The sequence below is a fragment of the Eubalaena glacialis genome, chromosome 1, assembly GCF_028564815.1.
Source record: "Eubalaena glacialis isolate mEubGla1 chromosome 1, mEubGla1.1.hap2.+ XY, whole genome shotgun sequence".
NCBI classification, from domain to species: domain Eukaryota; kingdom Metazoa; phylum Chordata; class Mammalia; order Artiodactyla; family Balaenidae; genus Eubalaena; species Eubalaena glacialis.
In genome coordinates, this window is record NC_083716.1 from 205,480,027 (window position 1) to 205,502,914 (window position 22,888).

General features: G+C 41.3%; 1 protein-coding gene across 4 annotated transcripts in view; it reads left to right on the forward strand.

Annotated features, from left to right (window-relative positions):
- Window positions 1–22,888, forward strand: part of LOC133088300 (aldehyde oxidase) — a 71,503-nt gene that overhangs the window by 15,566 nt on the left and 33,049 nt on the right. For all 4 annotated transcript variants that reach the window (XM_061186174.1, XM_061186188.1, XM_061186182.1 and 1 more), the window contains 13 exons: window positions 519–599; window positions 1,438–1,582; window positions 2,300–2,392; window positions 3,255–3,406; window positions 3,597–3,690; window positions 5,031–5,140; window positions 6,164–6,348; window positions 7,307–7,469; window positions 9,548–9,640; window positions 14,000–14,169; window positions 14,518–14,644; window positions 16,860–16,982; window positions 20,370–20,466. In XM_061186174.1, the coding sequence (XP_061042157.1) occupies window positions 519–599; window positions 1,438–1,582; window positions 2,300–2,392; window positions 3,255–3,406; window positions 3,597–3,690; window positions 5,031–5,140; window positions 6,164–6,348; window positions 7,307–7,469; window positions 9,548–9,640; window positions 14,000–14,169; window positions 14,518–14,644; window positions 16,860–16,982; window positions 20,370–20,466 (1,633 nt within the window). The remainder of the gene's footprint in view (window positions 1–518; window positions 600–1,437; window positions 1,583–2,299; window positions 2,393–3,254; window positions 3,407–3,596; window positions 3,691–5,030; window positions 5,141–6,163; window positions 6,349–7,306; window positions 7,470–9,547; window positions 9,641–13,999; window positions 14,170–14,517; window positions 14,645–16,859; window positions 16,983–20,369; window positions 20,467–22,888) is intronic.

Genomic DNA, 22,888 nt, shown 5'->3' on the forward strand with positions numbered 1-22,888 from the left:
CTCCATCTCTATCAAAAAAAAAAACAAAAATCTAACCTAACAACTTCATCCCTCACTCCTGATGTTACTCTCGGTCACGTCCAGCTACCTATAAGAGGGAGAACACATTGATCTCTTATTGTCTCTTAGTTTAAAAAAAGCCTTCTTCAAGTCTTTTTTCTAGTGGGGATGTTAGGGAAATGGAAGGGCAGGGAGTGATAAGAGAGGTGGCAATTCAGGGGAATGTTCTGGTTCTCAGTTGTGTCTCACGCTGCTGCCTCCTGTGCTCCCCCCAGACTCCGAGGAGCATGTGCAGGGGCTGAGGGCTTTGGAGGCGCCCCAGCATCTGCCCTGAGATCCTGGTGACCTGGTCTGTGTTAGAGCCCTTGGCTTAGAGCCCAGGTACCATAGCTGACCAGTGGGGTTTTTTGTCTGTCTGTCTCTTCTATGTCTATCTTCATCTGACCTCATTCCACAAAGGACTTAAAGTAGGGAGAATTGCCTGATGACAATAACTTCTGGTACTTTCTCTTTTTAAGACAAATCTAAAACTCTTCTCAGAAGAGGAGTTTCTGCCATTGGATCCAACTCAGGAATTGATATTTCCTCCTGAGCTAATGGTAAGTAAGACAAAGTTGAGCTCATCCTAGAGGAATTCACGGTGAAATGCCAGGAAGGATATTTGCTTATGGATCCTCTCGAAAGCTGATTGGCGAATAGGTAATATCCACCTGCCATTCTCAGTCCAAGGTCTAAAGAGTATGGGACCAGGGCAGAGATGGGGGAATGAGGGTGGAGTCACCACCAGGGGACAGTTGAATGTAAGAAGCAGCAGGTAGTATCTATTAAAAAATGTCCTGAAATGACATCACAGCATTTGTAGATTTAGACATGTTTTCTATTTCCGGTTTTGCTGAGTTTTATTGTTCCATTAAATGTTTTGACGAAATTAAGCATGTAAAGTATTTTTAAACATTGAAATGGATTCTTTTGAGATATAAAAGCACCAAAGGGAGATGTATTGGAATAGTCTTCAGAAGGAGTAAAATATTGTCACATTTTATCTTGTACTCTGATTCCTAGTAAAGCTCTACTTTTAGGTGACTTTTATTTTATTTTATTTTGTTTTTTATTTTTTTCCAATGCTGATTTTTTTTTTTAATGTTTATTTATTTGGTTGAGCTGGGTCTTAGTTGCAGCACACATGGTCTCCTTAGTTGTGGCATGCGAACTCTTACTTGTGGCATGTGGGATCTAGTTCCCTGACCAGGGATCGAACCTGGACCCCCTGCATTGGGAGCGCCAAGTCTTATCCACTGCGCCACCAGGGAAGTCCCACTTTTATTTTATTTTTTAAAAAGATCTCTATCTCCTTTGTCTGTTCCTGTAAAGACAGAGCAGAAACAGGTGGAAATATTATCACCAGACGATCTTGAATCTTTATTGCTTTTTCAATAGACAATGGCTGAGAAACAACCACAAAGGACCAGGATTTTTGGTGGTGATAGAATGACATGGATTTCTCCAGTGACTCTGAAGGAACTTCTAGAAGCCAAAGTCAAGTATCCCCAGGCCCCAGTTGTCATGGGGAACACCTCTGTGGGTATGTAGATCCCCAGGGACTTCCTATGAGGAAACTGAGGAAAAGGGCTTTGGGGAGGAAAAAACCTCATATATGCATGTTCTCAGAAAAAGCAGTCTGAAATAACATTTTAAATCATTTATACTTGACTTCCCTTGAGCACTGCTCAAGAGTCTTTTACAACTTCCATCACATAAGTGAATTCCTATTGCCCTAACCGGAGCAGTGCACAGAGCTGTACCCAAGAGGCCTGCTCCGTGACAAATCAGCAGCAGCAGCTCCAGTGACAGCTGTCCTGTCTTTCCATGTAGAGACTGATCTGGGGCTTGTATTTGAAATTGCTGTTTCCTCTCTCAGTGGTGTCTCAATGGCCATAATAGGTTTTCTTGAACTGCAGTGACAGGCTCTTTCTATGGTGTCCATTGTAAACTCAGTTTGACTGCCTACTTCTTTGAGGAGTCTCCTAGGGTCTTCCCAAGGAGAATTTTGAGTATGCCACAAGTGGTCTTGGACGTGTCTGCCAAGTTTTAAGGCTGACGAGTCCAAAGAGTTCCCCAAGTTTAGTGAAAATCCACCCGTCCGTTCTCTGTGTGTGTGCGATTTGGCAATGAACAGACCGATAAATATGTAATTTTTATATATTTAAAGACATCAGTTTTAATCACAATTTCAAAATTTAAAAGGCAGTTAGCCCCCCTTCATCTTAGTCTGCTTATTTTTTTTTTCCTAATCCTTCAGGGCCTGACGTGAAATTTAAAGGCATCTTTCACCCAGTTATAATTTCTCCTGATGGAATTGAAGAACTGAGTGTTGTAAACTATACAGATAATGGTGAGTTCTTAAGGTCCCTATTTTCTTAGTTAAAATGCATTAATCAGCTTATTTGCTTTGCTCAGCAGACAAGCAAAAAAAGTCTTATTCATAATTATAATATACAAAGAGATTCCCTTTGTATATTTTAAGGTGATAACATTCGGGAGGAGGCTCAGGGAAGAATTCTCTATGATTATATGAGATACTAATTGTCTGAAGAGTTGGATTTTCACTGAAGAACTTTTATGTCTGCTGTATGAGGGAAATGTAACAACTCTTCAGTGAAGGGTACTGTGCTAAGTGCTGGGTAGAAGATAAAGATGAGGGTCTTTGCTCTCCAGAAGCACAGTAGTAACCAAACAAGTTTACGTATTAAGCAGCTTACAAACTGGCTTTTCTATTTCAATAAAGGAAATTGATTTAATGACAATGATGAGAAGCAATGAAATATGGGTTTGGAGTCTGGCTCTGGAGTCCAATTCCTGACTATGTCATATATTAGCTGAAAAACTTAGTCAAGTTACTTAACTGAATCTCAGTTTGTGTGGGGCTATTAATATTTCAAAGCTTTGTTAGAATTCAAGAAGATTCTGTGAAGCATTCAGCATAGTGCTTGACACAGTGAGTATTCAGAAAATTTAGCCTCCATGACCTCCATCACTGTCACCCCCACCTCTGTCACCAACACCATCACCTCCTTCACCATCATCATTAACACCTCCATTACCAACCACTATTCCCACCGTCACCACCATGACCACCAGTAAGCAGGGTAGCATGTATCTAGCATAAAGATCCCATATCTGTAGTCTAAAATCGAATGGACATTTCCAGGTCAGCAATGATCACATTTCGTTATCTACAAATGATTTCATTTCAGGACTGACCTTAGGTGCCGCCCTCAGCCTGGCTCAGGTGAAGGACATCCTGGCTAATGTGATCCTGAAGCTCCCGGAGGAGAAGACACAGATGTACCATGCTCTCCTGAAGCATTTGGGAACTCTGGCTGGATCCCAGATCAGGAACATGGCTGTATGTATCTGACGACAGTAACATCTAGTATGTGCCCCATGAATGACTGTCCCTGATAAATCATGACATTTTCTTTCTTTTGGAACAGACAAAAAGAATAGTTTTCCAAAGTCTTGCTTGATTCTTATTTTACCACTTGTGTCTTTATAATTACATAAGTGGAGTGAAAATAACCCATTATTTTAAAAAGTCTTTAGGGGGCCACATAGTGAGCAGGCATCCAGATTCAGATCTGAACCCCCTCCTGGCCGTGGGCAACTGTACCCTCAACTTGCTATCAAAAGGTAAGTGACAACTCCTTCTTAGGGATTATTAAACCCTGTTCCTCCTACCCTTTTGCCTCTCTAGGGATGCAGGAAGTCCAGTTTTGAAAATTACTATCCTTTATAATATTAATAATTCCTTCTGCCTTTCTGGATGCTTGGAAAGTTGGTCAGCCTGGTCCTAAATGCACACACACCCAATGTCTCCATCTCTTTCTTTTTGAGGACTTGTGCTAGATGTTTTCCCATTCTGGTCACCTGACATCGACCAGTGTTTGTTAGTGTCCCGGTGTGATCTGAATAGTGGAGAGAACTCTCGGCTATTGACAACGATTGGGCCCCTTTGTCAGAGACTTTCTCCAGGTGGTACAGGAGTGTGTGACACCCACGTCATGCTGCGTGCTCATGTGCAAGCTGTCATTGATGGAAGCCTGCAGACCTTTTTCTATTGAACAGTGGTTGGGCTTCATTCTATATTTGTTTACTTGAGTTTTGTTTTTTGAAACTAAGTCCAGGACTTTGCATTTATTTCTTTTATTTTAACTTTGTCGACAGTTATTAGGAAGTTTTCATTGGTCCTCTATACATCTGTTTTTTTTTTTTTCATTTAGAAATATGTACTAACTTTCTGTTACCTGCATTATTAAATGCCTACTCTTCATATCATCTAAACCACAAAATTATCTTAAGGAAGAAGATGTACATTCAGTTATCAATTTAAGTAACATCCTTTAAAAAAATCATTTATTGAGAAATTGGTTTTGTGATGTAAATATGAACATCAAAAGCTTCTTAGCTGTATCCCAAAGTCCTATTTCATTATAGCTTTAAACAGTTCCTCCCACCAATATACTGATTAAAGAACAGAAATTCTTTTGGTGCTGAGAAAAGATATAAACAAATAAGACTGCATCCCACTAGTATAAAAATTCATTAAAGGCAATTTATTTTTTCACTACTGTATCAAGTAGGGTTCTTGGTTATAAATAAATGTTTGTTGAATGACTTTATTAGAATATCAAAAGGGATATTAATGTCCTCTCCCTTCTTACAAAGCTCAAAATGAATCATGCTGTTCAGAAAGAGTGCTAAGGTCCGACTCTACCTGACCTCTGGTCTACGCTGCTAGATATTTTTATTTATAATCAAGGAAGGCAAAAAAAAAAAAAAAGGTGGGCCCTAGATGGTAAGAAACATTGCAAGATGCCATTTCATGGTGAAAGATTTTTAAACATAGGAAGAGCACTTTTTTTCTCAAACAATAAATTTCCTGTGATATTTGGTAGAATTATTTCCCAGGTTTTGGGAGTTTGATTGTTTAATAGAACAGATTACAGGGAAAGTGTCATTTCTTTCCACAGAAGGAAAACGACAGATTCCTTTAAATGAGCAGTTTCTCAGAAAGTGCCCCAGTGCTGACCTTAAGCCTGAAGAAATCTTGATCTCAGTGAACATCCCTTATTTGAGGAAGGTGAGAATGTCCTTTCAATTTCTTGGTTTTACTTGTGAGTGCACAGCTTGTTAATTTCAACATAGGGTGGGTTAAGAAAAGGTGTTGAGTGTTTGCAGTGGAGAATATGAGGATCTGTGAATAGTTACCTTTCACTTGTGTTCTATACCCCCCATCATTGCTAGAATCTGGAGGCCTTTGACTCTGCCTTCCTCCCCCACCCTGCCCGCCACCTCTCTCTCACTCTCTGTGTCTCTTTCTCCCGCCCCACCTTCCCCCCACCCAAACCAAACTCTAAAGTTACTTTCTTACAGATTTTTAAAAATTCTTTGTCCCGTGAGACTTTTTCCTAAATAAGACTTGAAACTATACTTCTACTTATATCTTGAGGTTTTGAAGAGGCTATAAATTTGCAATAGAACTTAATGGTAAGAAGAAGGGCTTTGGAGTCAGACTCAAGAGTGAATCCTAGTTTTAGACCTACATTGACCCTGAGCTAATTACTGAATCACTCCTAATTACAGATTCCTCGTCTGTAAATGCGAATAATCAAGCTTGCCTTGGACGGTGTATGAATTTGCTAGGGCTGCCATAATAAAGAACCACAGCCTGGGTGGCTTAACTACACTCTCACTTCTGGAGGCTGGAAGTGTGATATCAAGGTGTTGCAGGGTTGGTTTTCCCTGAGGCTTTTCTCCTTGGCTTTTAGATAACTATCTTCTCCCTGTGTCTCCATGTGGTTTCCCTCTGTTTGTGTCTGTGTCCAAATTTCCTCTTCTTGTGAGGACACCACCATGTTGCATTATCGCCCACCCCGATTATCTCATTTTAACTTAATCACCTCTTTAAAGACCCTATCTCCTGATACAGTCACATCCTGAGGTACTGGGAGTTAGGACTTCAACTTATCGATTTTGAGGGGACACAATTTGGCCCATAACAGAGAGTGTGACAAGGCTCAAATGAGGCAACATAAACAAACTGCCTTGTGCATAGTTGTCCCTCAGTGTGTGTCTACAGGTGCTACTTCACTTTTGCTTTCAGTGGGAGTTTGTGTCAGCCTTCCGACAAGCCCAGCGGCAACAGAACGCACTAGCGATAGTCAATTCGGGAATGAGAGTTTTTTTTGGAGGAGGAGATGGCATCATTAGAGAGTTATCCATTGCATATGGAGGCGTTGGTCCAACCACCGTCTGTGCAAAGAATTCCTGCCAGAAACTCATCGGAAGGTATGGATTCATGTCCTTAGTCTCCAAGTAATAGAGCAGCTCTTTTTGTGGTATCATGTAATTACAAGAAGAAAAATGCTTACTACCTTTCTGTTTAATGACATGGAATTCCAATAAGATCTCATGATTATTCCCATGTGTCTTAGTGAATTCTGAAGTGGGCACCATACAGTTTGTGTGTGTGTGTGTGTGTGTGTGTGTGTGAACCCATCTCCCGATAGTATATAGACACAGTAAGCAAAATGAGTAAATCTGCATTCTTTATTGTAAGAGAATAATTTACCATTATGAAAGATAGATTATGGGAGTTTGTTTTATAATAACTTGCTAAATGCACGTGCATACCTAACTTTTTTATTTCTATACGTAATACTAGTCGCCAATATTTCTTGAGCATTTACTAGGTACCAGTTAACATTTCAGAAGTAATAGACTAACGGTTTAAACCACGATCTTGATTGAGCCACACTGCCTGGGTCCAAATCTCAGTTCAACTCCTATAAATTATGTGATCTCTGTCAGCTTACTTAATCTTACAGTACCTCAGTTTCCTTATCAGTCAGGGAGATAATCACACCTCATAGGACAGTTGAGAAGATTAAATGAATGGATACATATAAGGTACGTAAAACAGAACCTGGCATGCAGTAAACGTTCTAGTGATATAGGGGGCAGTTACTCCTGGGCTGAGGACTTAACATGAGTTGTCATTTCTTTCTCACGACCATTCCAGGCGGTGTGTTCTACCATTACTGCGCTTTTACAGATGATGAACTGGGGGGCCCAGGCCAGACGCCTCGAGAGTGGGGGACTGGGATTTGAACTTGGGTTGCCTTACTCTGGAGTTTGTACTCTTTTTCTCCTGCATTAAACTGTCGCTGTTTGTCTTACAAGCTCACTGAGCCTGTGAGGTAGTGAGTCCTGTTGGGCTAGGAGTCTTCTCTTCTGACGCCCACAGGCGCTGGAATGAAGAGATGCTGGACGCAGCTTGCAGGCTGATTCTGGATGAAGTCTCCCTCCCAGGCTCAGCCCCAGGGGGGAGGGTGGAGTTCAGGAGGACTCTCATCATTAGCTTCCTCTTCAAGTTCTACCTGGAAGTGTCACAGATTTTGAAGAGGATGGTAAGTGGAACCGACCAGGCGTTACCTTTCCCAGCCTTGGGGGCTCTGGGGATACACAAAGTGGCGGCAACAACTCCCTGCCAAATAGCTGTAGAATAGAATAGAAAAGACAACCCAAATCGGAGACTCACGGGCTTGCTGGGCATATGGCAGGCCGTCTGTTGATGGGGTGAGTGTTTGGGGAAGAACGGTGAGTAGAGCACAGAGTTGTGCGGGATTTGGTTTAATACCACTCAGTTATTTTGTTTCTGACCTGTTGTATGTCTCCATGGTGTTCAGAAACTTGTTAATGATTTGAATATATTTTCCCTTAGGAAAGCATTTCTTCCACTGTCGAAGTTTACCTTTGTACGTTTGGCTTTCTTCTCTGGGTTCAGCTTTGTTTTCTCTCACTTGTAAGATGGTAATGGCAGCCACTCCACAAGGTTATTGAGAAATGGGTCATCATAGGAAAAGGCTTCATATGGTCCCTAATGCTTCAGAGAACCGTGGTGAAGACTGCCTACTGGGAGTCATAATCACAGTCGTAAGCATCCGGGCATTCCTTCACCTGGCCTCCCTTATGGCAAACAATTAGAGTTACAAGACTGTTGGCTAGGGAGGATACAACTAAAAAAAGTTTGGAATAAATTTGCTAGACCCAAAGGGAACTTCAACCATATTGGTTCATTAATCCCAAGCTACAATCAGCGGACCAAACTAGACTAGAAGCCAAGAACATTCCTCATGTGGTATAGAAATTAGTATGATCACTTTTTTTTTTTAAATAAATTTATTTATTTATTTATTTTTGGCTGTGTTAGGTCTTCGTTGCTGCACGCAGGCTTTCTCTAGTTGCAGTGAGCAGGGGCTACTCTGGTGCGGTGCGTGGGCTTCTCACTGTGGAGGCTTCTCTTGTTGCGGAGCACAGGCTCTCGGCACGCGGGCTTCATTAGTTGTGGCATGTGGGCTCAGTAGTTGTGGCTTGCGGGCTCTAGAGCACAGGCTCAGTAGCTGTGGCGCACGGGCTTAGTTGCTCCGCGGCATGTGGGATCTTCCCAGACCAGGGCTCGAACTCATGTCCCCCTGCATTGGCAGTCGGATTCTTAACCACTGCGCCACCAGGGAAGCCCTAGTATGATTACTTTAAATTAGAGGCAGAGTTCTCTCTTATCATTGCTTCTGAAGGTATCTTCTCATTATACACGAGAACTAAGAACCAGAACAGTTGTATCAAAGTTTTTAGAATAGAAGTTTGAAATCATATATAAGTGACGTATTGTCACTATGTAATCAAAAGAGAAAAAGTAATAAAGCCAACTGTAGACTCCTCCAATTAATAGCAAACTAATACAATTTATTGGATGAATCAAATGATATAAATTACAGCTTCCATCTTGTAGTCTTTTACCTTCTATTCAATTTCCTCTATTAATATTCCTCTGCTATTAAAAATAATAGCCTTTGTTGGCTTTAATTTTCTGTTAAAAATTTTAAATTGTAAAAAATAACCATTAGGTGCACTGTTCAAAGTCTTGCCTAAGGACCAAATGACCCACTTTTCCTCAGCTCTAGGAAGTGTTCCTCCTGGGGCCCCAGAATGCTTACTGCTGTGAGGTTGTGGCAGAGATGCAGCCCGCCACATTTTCTCTTCTTCCTGATTGGCCAGGTGGTACAAAGCAGAGCTTGATGCTCACTTGCAATGGTGTACCTTGGCTCTGACTTTTTCCTGGTTTAACTACTCTCTTCCTTTCCAATTATTTACTTAGCTTCTACTTTCCTGTTTTATTGGTTTGTAAGTCCTCAAATCATTTAGGAAGGCATGTGAAAGTATCATAAGAAACATAAAGATATTGGGAGTCAGTAATCTACTGTTTTCACGTGGCTCTTCATAATATGTGGTCATATGTATGGACCTTCCAGAGTGTGTGTCCTGGAGGTCAGGGAGAACCCTGCTTCTACTTTCAGGATTCTGAATTAGGCAAGTATTTGACAAATGTTAGACTTCACAGTAGAGCTGCTTGCTAAGAACCGTGCTAGCCTTCCTCCCAAGACCATTCTGGCATATTTTAAATATCTACAATGGTTCTACTTTTCAGGACCCTGTTCACTATCCTAGCCTTACAGACAAGTACGAGAGTGCTTTAGAAGAGCTTCATTCCAGACATCACTGGAGAACATTAAAGTACCAGGTTAGTGGCTTTTTTCTTCTTTTTAATTCAAAGGTCCTGGGCTAAAACTTCTTCACTTATCTCTCAGTGATTGTCAAGATGTATTAGCCCGAGCTCCCCTTCTGGTGAACCCACAGCCTTCTTCACTGTTAATTAAAATTTCAAAATCAATGCAATATTGTGATTAAAAATAAAGCTAGCAGTGGTAATTTTTTTAAATGTCTGTTTTCAACTTGAGGACTGTGTGTTTTGTTCTGTGACCTTGTACCACTGATATGAACAAGCTGCCTAGTTTTCCACATGCTCTTGCCCTTGACATTGTGGAAGTCAGAACACAACCAAAGTCAGAGCTGCTGATTTATTTTGTTTGAATGTGGAGATACTCTGCTCCCCAAGTCCCCATTCTCCAAGTGTTTTCTCTGTGAGTTAGAGTTTTAGAGTTGAATCAAACGTAAGTTCTAAGAGCTAATTTCAAGGTCTCCTAATGAAAGCTGCCTATTAGAACACAATTCCTCATGACTTTCAAACAGAATTTTCAGCTACAACATCATAAGAGTATCGCCTGAAGTCCTCCTATTGGTAAACTGGATAAGATTCAGTGCTTTTCCTTGAAATTGTTATCAAGAAACTTTACCTTGAGAGTTTTATTAAGACAAGAACATGAAAAGGCTTTTTAAAGATTCTTTTTAAATAGATTCAGTTCATTGGATCTGTTGTTGAATTTAGTTATAAAAGCTTACAGTATGTCATAACAAACAGTTCCCTGTTGGTATATATCTCTTCAGTTTTTAGGTTCACTATATTCAAAATTCAAATATGCCAAACTCCATTGAAAGTGTTGAAAGTGATCATTTTGAAAGTCAAAAATAGCTTCCCTCTTTCCCCGTGTAAAATACGACCACTGCAACGTTTGGCTTTTTTATAAATACCCTACCATTGCCTTGACCATGGAATAAACGTCAACAACCACAGGAACGGCAACAAATTAATGGGCTTTCAAATCATCCAGAGAAAAGTGATAATCTTCACATAGTTTGTTGTTATAGATTGCAAGACCAAGTGTTGGAAGTAGTGTATCTCTCATATATACGTTTTATTTTTGTTTTTCCTCTGGGTTTTCACACATACACACACGTGTGCGGGCACACACACACACACAAATACCCACATTGCTAGAGGAACTTCAGCAGTCATGACCAACATTTTTTTTCCCAAAATCAGTTAATTTGCTTAAAAGCCTTTTGACAGAGATCACCAGTTAGAGGAGACAACATTCTTTCCTCCATGGTATCTTTAGCCATATAACAAGCACAAGCAAGTAATCAAATACAACCTCTTTCATTAGTAGATTCATCACAACTGACTTTTTTAAAAAAAGTGTTATAGCTTCAGCTAAATTAATCAATTTTATATTTATAGATATATATATGAAAGATATATTTTGGGATTTGTCTTCAACCTTTTGGCAGGCAGGGCTCACAGCAAGGTTTCAAAACGCTTTTTTCCGAAAGCAGTGGTGTGTTTCAGTATTTATAGTAAAAAGTATTATGTCATAGAAAACTCCCAGAGCCTATGTAGAGACCTATGAATGTGTTTCCTTAGTGTCTAAGCTGATGGATTACCTGGAATTTTGCTCTTCAGGATAGAAAAAATCTCTTTGGATTTAAAAAAAAAAAAAAGATGTGGGTGATTTTTCATTCAAATGTTGTTCAAATGGAGGACTCAACACAGCATTATAGAGCAGCACTTTGGGCGTATTTCACAGCGGGAATCAGTCCCTACCATCTGAAACAAACCGGACCTGATACATTTTTTTCTTTGGATCACCACCTCAGCTTCTCAGAGAAGAGGGAGAAGAAGCCTGCCGAGAGCACTTGGCCGTGAGGATGGGGCTGGTGTGCATTGGGGCTGATTCAAATCCCTGTTCATATTGCCTGAACCCCAACATGTAGAATTTTCTCTCATTTCCCCCCTTCCCCTACATTTGTGGCCTAATGTCCACCTTTATTTAATGGTGCCTAGGCCAAGTTCTAAATTATTTTTCTTCATAATCTTCTTTCTAGTTTATAAAGTCAGGACGAACACAACCACCACAAAACAAAACACAAAGACTTAGCCAATATTCCTTTTTTGGTGCATTGTCTTGTACTACCTACAGAATTGAAGTTTACATTTAAGTGAAGCAAATATGGGCTTTAAAACAATAAATGTTTATCAGTAAGTATATATTTTACTGTAAAACAGTAAATTTTATATGAAATAGGAATTAGTTCAGAGCATCCTACGCATATGTCTTATGCCAAATTCATTTGAGAAATGACTCTACTTTCTACATATAATTGTCAGGGAAAATTTGGCTGATATTTTACTTGTTGTCATTTATATTATAAAAACAATAGGTTTTTTTCCCTCATTTCTCTAATAACCAATAAAAATGCTGAACGCGTCTTCAGATTACATGTGCCACTCTCCTTTTCCCTCTGACAGATCAGAGGTTTCTCCAGGTTCCTGCCTAGAGAACCTCTGATCTATCTCAAGCTGAAGGTTTATGTTTTGAGTCCCTCAAGGAGGTTGGTAGTGACTGACAGCCATTCTCCTCGGGTCTCGTGAGCAGCAGAGGGGCTTGGGGAGGTGTCTTTTCACAGATCCCTTTAGGTAAAGTTCCCATCGTAACCATGCTGGCTTTCCTCCATTCATGGTATTTGGTAAATGGAATCCAAATGTTCAGAGAGGCAAAGAAAGCAAAACACCTGCATGAGAACAAAACATGACAACTGATCAGTGGGATCCCAGACAGCTAGGGTCTTTCCCTTCCAGACTTTAGGTTCTGCAAGGGCAAGAACCACAGGGGTCTGTGGAGCAAGAGCCTCAGAGCACTTTCATTGAACCAAGGGAAGCTTTGACTCTGGCAAATCTGCAGCTATGAGTGACATGAGCTACCACTCCAGGTGGAATCAAACATCTCATGTATTGTCAATATGTAATAAGTAGGCTTTCTCAAACTGCACATTCTGGGAATCAAATATAAATGTATTTACTTTTTAAAAATTTCTCAGATGCCTTACATGATCCTGAGCTGGGAACAGGTCAGCTTCTATGGCTTCTTTTCCTCTCAGTAGAGGTGTTGACCAGCGTGTGTTCTGTTGGTGCCTTTTCTGTCTCCCCTCCTGCTGTGTGATGTAGCGGAGCACTGAGAGCCTCATCTCAGAGAAAGAGTCCGTGCCTCACCCAGGCTCAGGGTGACCCCGTGAACAGCAGTGTGGAGCAGCATATGGGGTGGCAAAGGGAGCCTCCATAGCTTTTTCCGGGCCTTACCTTGGCCGACCCTCCTCATGCCCAGGTCTTCCTGAGAAAGCCTAGGGGGTCTGGCCTGAGCCCTGGTGCCGGATGCAGTGCTGACCCCGCGAGTTGTGGACGGGGCAGCTCGGCACTGCTTCGCAGGCAGCTCCTCCTGCAGAGCTCCAGGCCCCAGAGCTGCCTTCTCCTTTGAGAGTAGCCTTTTGGGAGTGGCCGCTTGGCTGGCAACTTTCCTGGAATTTCCACCTCCCACAGTCCCATCGCCAGCCCCCTCGGCAGCCTCAGCCTTGCCTCTGGTCTCTGAGCTTGGTCTATACCATATCTCTTAACCCTTCTTTCTTCATACCTCCGATTCTTCTTCTCCCAACCAAGAAAGCTAACAACTCTCTCCTATTTAAAATACTGGAGGAGATGTTATGTTTCTTAATTTCGACTTTGGTTAATGAAGCATATTTAAGGTATTTATAAAACCAGTAGCAAGACATTTTACTCCGTGGGTCTCTAAGAAAAAGTAATATTAGTGAATCATTACTCAAAATGCAGCTTCCTTTGTCTTCATTCTTTGTCAGGATTGTCTGAGTTATGAGTCTTACCAATTATTTCTTAGACTTCCTCACTCAAAAGTAGAAAATGAAAAAAGCTCTTGTGGTTGAATGCATGCACTCATTTTCTATAAACATGGTCATCAGGCTTTTCTGCAAAATAGTACATGTGCAGTGCTTAGCTACAACAGTAAAATAATTTTGATAATAAAAGTTAAAGAAATACATGAACATTTGCAAGAGGACATCATTTTATATTGTCAGGAAGAAAGATTTATATTCATTTACTAACACAGAATTTGCATTAGAGATGTTTGTGGTCTATATCAAAATAGTGGGGAAAAAAATAAGAACAACATCATGGCTATACATTCCAGTTTGCCTACTGAATTATTGAAATAGGCTTACTGTCCTGGTGTTATTAATAGTGACGTTTTTATTTTCGAAAGTGTTCTGGTTTGGATGTAAATTATATAGCTCCCCTCTTATGAGAGATGTGCATAATATGATTATAAAAATATGTTAATTATTGATTAAACAGAATGCAGACCCAAAGCAGCTTCCTCAAGACCCAGTTGGCCATCCCATCATGCATCTGTCTGGTATTAAGCATGCCACAGGTGAAGCCATCTACTGTGATGACATGCCTGCAGTGGACCGGGAGCTGTTCTTGACTTTTGTAACAAGCTCAAGAGCTCACGCTAAGATTGTGTAAGTGATAAGGTTTTTACCCGGTAGACAGAAATGATTACCTTTTTGGCCAAGTCACATTAGTGAAAAGTAACGGTTTGAAGAGGATAAGCTATTTGTTGGCAATGTCCAGTGTATTAGATTTGAAGTGAAATGGGATCAAAGTGTAGGCTTCACCACAGTTTGTCCCTCCGTATAATAACTTCATTGTCCCAGGAATTTTTTCCCAATTGTCTGGCATAGAACTATTGGAGGGTTTTAGATGTATCTTCCCTCTCTCGTATCTTATTCTCCGATTAAGCACGTTCTCTGTGGTCTGCAAGCTGCGGGGCCGCTCTGAGTGGCCCTCTTCTGTGTGTTCTCATCTAGGTCTGTGGATCTGTCAGAAGCTCTCAGCCTGCCAGGTGTGGTGGACATCCTGACTGAGGAACATCTTCATGGCATCAACTCCTTCTGCCTTTTAACCAAACCTGAGAAACTTCTATCGACAGATGAGGTGCTGCATTTTTGCTTTCTGTTTTAAAAGTAACTTCCTCAGTTAATGACACTTCGTATTTTCTTAAAAGATAGCATTGAATTTGGCACATCATAAAGGGTGCCGGTATTCTTTGAATGCTTATTATAAATCACTATATTCTAATAGTGAATTAGTTCAAAAATATTCATCTTTCCACGTAAGAAGTTGACTAGTTATATAAAAGATACTTGAGTGTTTTATATTTTCTAGTAGTAAGATCATGTGCTGCTTTCACACTTATGAAAGGATATATGAGAAGAGAATAATGACTTTTATTTGCTGATACTTTCCCTGAGAATCCCTTGCCATTGCCCCAGTCTCAGTCCAACGTCCAAGTTCAAGTGGTAGCTCCACCATGAAGTCTTTCCTTATCCTATAATCCAGGAGTTCTCTCTCCCTCTCGGAACTCACTCTCTCTCATTCATTCATATGCCATGTGTTCAACAGGCATCTTTTAAGTGAGCACCTACTGCCGTAGGTGAACAAGACCCCTGTGGTTCTTGCCCTTGCAGAACTTAAAGTCTGGAGGAGAAGGCAAAGTGGACCTTTATTGCACTTTCTGTCTTATATTGAGCTTACATATTTATGTCTATGTCTTACCGATTTCTCCTACCTAGTAAAATGCCTTGAGTGAGGGCCCACGTCTGATTCATCGGCATATTCCATACACTGCTTCCTACAAAGCGGAGTAAATGAGCAGAGGAACAGTGATAGCATTGTTGCCATTTGAATGTTTCAAATGATTGAAACATTGACTACTGTATCTCAGGTTATCAGAAAATGCAGCAAGGGCAGTGTCCAGAAGGTTTTCTGCATAACTCCAGATTCTCAGTTCAGTGTTTACCCAAAAGAGCTTTATCATTTGGAAGAGTCCCTGCCTCTGGCTCTCACTAGCAGACTTAGTTGATAAAAATGAAAGTTTGGTGACTGAGAGTCTGAAGTCAAGGTTGAACCTCCCCCAAGGCAGAGGACAATGAGAGCTATGGCCTTTGCGTAAATGTTAATTAACCAAGCAAAGCCCTCCTGGGCCCTGAGGTGTGTGCGCGTTGATTCTGAGCATCTCAGGGGCGTGTCTGTGTACCAGGTCACAGGGCAAGACCCACGTCTGTGGAGAGCAGAGAACAGAGCTGTTGCGAATGATTGCCTCCGTTAGTTTCGTTCCTTTCTTTAACATTTGTCCTTAGCACGCTATATCTTTAAAAAATTGTTTCATTGCAGAAATTTTTAAACACATAAATAGAGACTAGTACAATGAATCCCCATAGGCCCATCACCCGGCTCCAACCATTGTTAACACTTGCCATTTTTGTTTCGTGTGTCTCCCCACTGCCCCCGCCCACCCGTACCCAGCACACTTTTGTGTGTGTGTGCTGGATTTAACTTTTCTTTAACTACCTTTTTTGTTTGATGATAAAACTACTATATGTTCATTGTAGAAAAGACCTAATAATCTAATGTCGTTCTTAAAAATGAGTGATTATGTTTTGATTTCGATCACAGTAAAAGGTGGGAAAGAGAATCAAAAGGTTGTATGACTTCTTCCAGTCCTGACTATTTTACCTCTCTGGAGCCTTAGTTTTGTTTTTCCCCACCCGCTTTCTACCCTGGTCCCTGGGTGACCTCCTTAGGCCGCCTACCTACCCCACCTGCTGGTGAACCGATGAATACTCCGGGCTCGCTCTTGGCTTCTGTAGTCACTTCTCTCCGTGAAAAGCCTGTGCTCCACCACAGTTCAGGGCAGAGGTGTGCTCACCAGCAGTGTTGCGTTATCACTCTCTCCCTCCTTCCTCTCTGGGTGAGAGGGTCTATGACCTTCTGGTGCTCCCGGTTCATGAAGGAGAAGCCACCTCTCAGAATGGCCCAGCTCGTGGTGTGGCAACCCCAGGTCAAACCACGGGACTGACTCTTCTGCTGTACATGAGGCAGCCTCAGACCTGTCCCTCTTCAGCCACCGCTGCCAATGATGCAGCGCAAAGACTTGCACTCTCCCAGTGCCTGAGGTCAGCAGGCCAACTCTGACAAATGTGCTTCCCTACCGAAGCCTTCGTTAACCACAGCACTGCGGTTAAGTCACACGCGAAGGGGTCATTTACTGTGTGTCTAGCTGTGTGCTAGCAGGGAGGGGGGAAATGAATGAAAGGAGAGGCCCTGGTACCTGGCCTCCTTGGGAACAGAGGTCTTTTCTGTGTTGTAGGTATTTTGCGTGGGTGAGCTTGTCTGTGCCGTGATTGCTGATTCCGAGGTTCAGGCAAAGCGAGCTGCGCAGCGAGTGAAGATTGTCTACCGAGATTTGGAGCCACTGATCCTGACCATCGAGGTAATGAGTTCAAAGGTTGGGCCAGGAGAGCAGATTTCAGTGGCATATCACTTAAAATGCTTTTGACTGCAGAAACAGGAAAGAAAATCCAACTCAAAGTGGCTTCCAAAAAACAGGGCCTTTGTTGGCCTCAAACTCTATCAGTGTTAGCAGGAAAGCTGATCTTCTGCCTCTCCTCCTTGCTGCCCATGGTACAGGTTTTATCTCCTGTGGTGACAGGTTGGCAGCCAGGAGCTTCCAGTTCACGTCCAATAAGCAAGAAAGAATGCCATTGTCCCAGCATCCCACGAGTCCTGGGATCCAGCCTCATCAGGCACTTCGGTCACATGTCCCTCTCTGGATTCATGACTGGCGAGAACTGGTGGTTACTGCTGGCGGGGAGGGGTCAGATTTCTTTGCGGTTTATGGGCTGTGTGGGGGAGTGATGGAGACCTAAACAGAAATCTGAGCACTATTTGGAAGGGGACAGGTGAAAAGAATGCTGGATGGGTAACCAACAATGTTCAGGAGAGGGGACACACCCTAGGACTCCATATACACCTTCACCCAGACTCTTTCAGGTACACAGTGAGAACCGACAAGATGCTCTGTGAAGCATATATTGGTGACACTAGTTTTAGATCCTTTAATGCATATCTTAAGTAAGTATGAGAAATAGATCCTATGATGCCTACAGCTATTTTGGCAACTTAAACAAATTGGGGAACTGCATTTCCTATCCTGTTTTTTAAAAAGGATTTTGAAATTTATAAAGGTTTTCAGACTCATCTCCATGAAATGATATGAGTAATCTTCTGCATATATTTCATTGGTTCTTATAATTGACTAAGTAATAAAAGCATGAAAGTTGGGAAAGCATCATGAATAGATTAGATTCAGCACATACAGACTCAGTGTAATCTCGGAATACAATATTATCTCCACAACATAATAAATAAATTGGTCTCTAGGTGACTAGCATGCTCTGAGGCAGAAAATAAGGAAATGAGTTGGCCAAGATTAGTGTCTCCAGGAGAACTTGGCCTTGGGTATGTTTCCTGTCATGCTGCTTTATGCCAAGGAACATAGAGTTTGTTTCTGGACAATGTCCTCAGTGTTCTGAAATTAAAATAAAATCATGTCAAGGAGACAAAAATATAAAAGTTTAGTTGGAGTCAAAGAGTGATTATGCTTTCCATATTTTCCTGGCCAGTTTCAAATTCAAACATTCTGTTCTCTTAAACTGTTTTCATTCATATGTTTCCTGCTCTGCTTGCTTACTTTATACATTCCTTCCTCAACATTTTGTTTTAGAGTTAGGCTTACTTCTTAGTAAGAAATTATGTCCGTAATACTTTATCAAAAATCTTGTTTGTAATTCTTTGCCCAATTTCAGTAGCTAAATATCTTCCCTTCCCCCTCACCCCACTTTCCAGCCAAATAAAATTCCAAATAAGCAAATAGATACCACTCTCTTCCCACCCCTTCCCCCCCAACTTGGACCGGCACATCTCTAATTGTCTGCCAGAGAATCCCAGCATCAAATACCAAACTTTGACATCGTGGAAAAGAGCTACCTCATGTTTATATCAGAGGTTAAGCTCTCCAAGGTTAATCAACTAGATCAAGTAGATTTAATCAAAGTGTATAGCAAGGAAATATGCCCTGCTCCCTACACATTACAGTTCTTTTTATCACTTTGCTGACCAAGAAATATTCAGGAAATTAGCTCCAAGCAAGCAGAGCAAGCAGCAAGGGAAGTGGAAAAAGATTAAACTTAAAAAAAGAATTGGAGCAAAGCAGCAAGGGAAGTGGAAAAAGATTAAACTTAAAAAAAAATTGGATTTATAAAACTTAATTTCTGTTTTGAACCTAGAATATCTGAGTCTTAGATTAATAAGAAAATCATATGAATTGATTCCATTAGGAAGTGTGTTATCAATCAAAATAGGATAAAAACAAATGGATCTCCATCACTATCACTACTGTCTAACCTAGCTTATGCTTTTTTGAATTTTTAATAGTTTGAGTGGGGAAACGCTATCTAAACTCTTGGCTCACGGGGTCAGGCTGATGACCATGGTGAGAAAACTATGCTCCCGACCAGAATCTCTCATCAATCGTCATGGTCAACAACGTGACCATAGCTAATACCTAGAGTTCTCTGTGTGTTTACCTTGTTCTAAGCAGGTTTCCTACATTAACTCACTAGATGCTCACAACAATCCTATGAGGTAAAAACTGTTATTATCCCCTTTCTGATGCAGAAACTGAAAGACACAGTTACCCAAGGTCCAACAGCTGGTCAGCAACAGAAGCGATCAACAGACACTCTATCAAAGACCCCTGGCCCCATGGTAGTAGAAAAAAACCAACCCACTTTTTGAATGGAGGAAATGGCAGGATCACAATAGAACATCCCGTAAGGTATACTGATAGGTCTAGACACCGATTGGTGGCCAGAGGGAACCAGAGTAAGGAGAATCCCTAGCTGCCAGCAGGCTGGAATTTCATGGATGGACAATAATCCATTGTAGAAATGCTGGCAGGAGCTGGCATGTCACGTTTGCCAAGGACCCAGGGATTACAGCAAGATGAATTCCTAAGGATAGGTAAGAAAACCAACCTAGATTATTACAGCTACATCCATGATTATGTGTACCTACTACTGTACCCCTTCAGTAGGCATCTGGGAGAAGCCATTAGGAACCAGAATATAAGTGGATTTGTGGTACCCACTCTGGACTTGTAATGGAATCTTTCTTCCAGGGCTGGAGGTCCCAGGTGCAAATGCTGTACTCATACCCCCAAAGGAGGAGCTTGGGGCTGGCAGGCAAGGCCACCATGTCCTTATCACTAGAGTGTCTTCAGCTGACACTGACAGAGCACTTATTAAATGCCGTGTAAGCTCTTTCATGCCTCATTTCATTCTATTCTTTCCACAACCCTATTGGAGCTATGTGTACAACTCTACCTTCATTTTACAGATGAGGCTCAAAGAAGTGAAGTAATAGACCCACAGTCAAACAGCTGGTAAATGGAGAAAATGGACACAACTCCGACTGGGTCCAGAGCCCAAGATCTAAACCCCTGTGCCTTGTTACATTGGCTGCATAACATGGGCTGTGGAATGAAAAGAATAATCTGCCTGGAAATATTAGTTCCGTAATGGGACCACCTGGTGCTAGGTGTTTTCTAAGCATACTTTTTTTTTTTTTTTTTTTTGATGCGGACATTTGCATTTGCTCCATGGGGAGTCTTTCTGCAGCCTGGTTCTCAGCTCAGCTCATGTGATTCCAGAGCAAGAGAAGCGCTGCGCAGACTCAGACGATGCACCATCACATGCGGCTACTGCTGTCGGGCTGGGTCTCTTGCCCCGGGGGCCTCACTTTTCTGTTCTTTTTCTAGGAAGCTATACAACACAAGTCCTTCTTCGAGCAAGAAAGGAAACTGGAGTATGGAAATATTGATGAAGCATTTAAAATGGTGGATCAAATTCTTGAAGGTAAAACTATCTGAAAAGAATGATGAGAGAGGAAGCAACCCTGGCCTGCCCAGTTGTTATACAGATGATGTCTGTTTTCCTGAAGGTCCGGAAACTGAGTCTCAGAGTGGTTAAGGAGCAGGACCACGGTCATACAACAGCCACTAAGCCACGAAACACTGTGGCTTGATAGCTTTTTTAAGGATTTCCAAAGCCCATGTTTCTTTCTGTTTCATCCTTTCTGACTTCTCCCTCCCCCCTCCATCTCTGCTTTCTCCTTCCTTTCTTCTTTCCCTCCCTGTCTCCTTCCCCCACTTCCTTGCAGACTTCCTTTAGTTATGTATATATGTAATGAAAATTAAATTTCCCTCTTGGAAATCAGTTGATTTGAACTTTCCAATAAATTTTTTGTAACTTTTTATTTTGAAATAGTTTTAGATTTCAGAAAAGTTGCAGAAACATTAAAGAAACTCTTAATTACCCTTTACCCAGATTCCCCAATAGACATTTCATGACACTTGCTTTATCATTCTCTGTGTGTGTGTGTCTCTGTCTCTGTCTCTGTCTCTCTGCCTGTCTGTCTATCTGTCTGTCTCTCTATATAGAGAGAGAGACATATACACACACACATACACACACACACACATTTTTTTCTGAGCCATTTGAGAGTAAGTTACTGACTTGATGCCTCTCTCCTCCTAAATACTACAGTGTCCATTTTCTAAGAACAAGGATATTATCTTACATAAAGATACAGTTTTTAAAATCAGAACATTAACATTGACATAGTACTATCATTTAATCTACATACTTTATTTGAATTTTGCCATTTGTCTTAGTGATGTCCTTTATAGCAGGAAAAAAAATGATTTACCGTGGGTCTTAGATATGCCCTGCTGTCATACTGCTGTGCTGTAAAATCTATCCCTAACGCCTGTCATGCAAGATCTGATTAACCCAGATGTGTTGCTGGGTGGGTATGGGCTGTCTGTACCATATCTCAAGGCAGAGAATAAGTCATTTGCATCTCCTGTCTTCAAGTGAATTTCCAGGATATTAGCCTCAAGTGCATGCTAGATGCTACCATCTCCTTAATTTTTCTCTCCAACCCTGATCTCAAGCACAGGAAGAGTCCTAAAACATACCATCCCAGAGCTGTGCCATATATAATCAGTCAGTCCAGCCACTGAGCTGAAAGCCTATCATGTCTCTTCACTCCATGGCTGTATAAAACCTGAAGCTGGTCGGAGCTGGAGTAGATAATGTCACCTGGAAGCTGTAGGAAAGACACCTTGTACTGTCACCCTGCCAGTATTCCTTGGCATCCTGTCTTACTAGCTGTGTGACTTTGCAGGGCACGTCTCTGGGCTCAGTCTCCTTGTTTCAAAATCACATGGATAAAATAATACTGACCTCAGTGACCCATTATGAAGATTATAAGAGATAATACATGTGTGCTTGGCACAGAGCTTGGGGCATAGTAAGAGAGCCATAACTATGAACAATAATTATTATTAGGTTTGGATATTTTTGTTGTTCTGTAGAAAAGGTTGTCTATTATTGAGGGAACACACCGGCAGGTGTTCATCTATCAAACCCAATGTTTCCCAGTTTTTCACACTAGAAGATGCTTCTAAGACCTGCCTGGAGATTCCTGTGTGCTTTTCTTGGAATTCTGGAGTTGAAAGACCCAGGGTGGCCCAGGAATCTGTTTTTGACAAATTTTAATTGTGCTCCAGGTGATTCTTAGGATTAGTAAAATCTAGCAAACATTCATAAGGTGAGTTTGTTTTGTGGGAGAAGAGAAGGAAGGAGCATTTTTGCACAGAGAGTCCCTGGCGAGAGCATCTTGGAAATATCAATATTTAGGGAAGTTCCTCCACTTGTGCCATAAAATGTCCTTGCTCTGTTCTTTCCATAATATGTTTGTGTGAGAATTCAGTTATTGTATTTTCACTCAACATCTTATTTAATTATTTGATTTAGTTAGGTAAAAGTTGTTCAATCTGTCTCTTAACTTGAATTTTAACTTCCTATACCCTATCGATAAGTATAAAAGTGAACAGGAAGCTCTAAAAGGGACATATATACTACTTTTAAGTTTTCATCCTCTTGACTCACTGGTTTGAGGGGTTTTATTCTTACTCTGCAGTTGTCATTTGGATGAAGAATTTTTGACTACTTGTTTCAATGAGAGATAACTGGAGGTACTAATCATAACAGCACTTAATTGCCCCTTAGGAAAATAGATGCTCCAAGAAAAAGAATATTTAAGAGATTAAATATGTCGAGCATCACATCAAGTCTTAGACCGTGTTCTTGAAGGGAATGACATTATTGTTGGCTTTTACCAACTGTGCAGATGTACCTCAGCCCTACGTAACGCTGGTGTCGTAGCCCTAGAGGGGCATTAAAGAACACGGCTTACAGATGAGTTACAGAT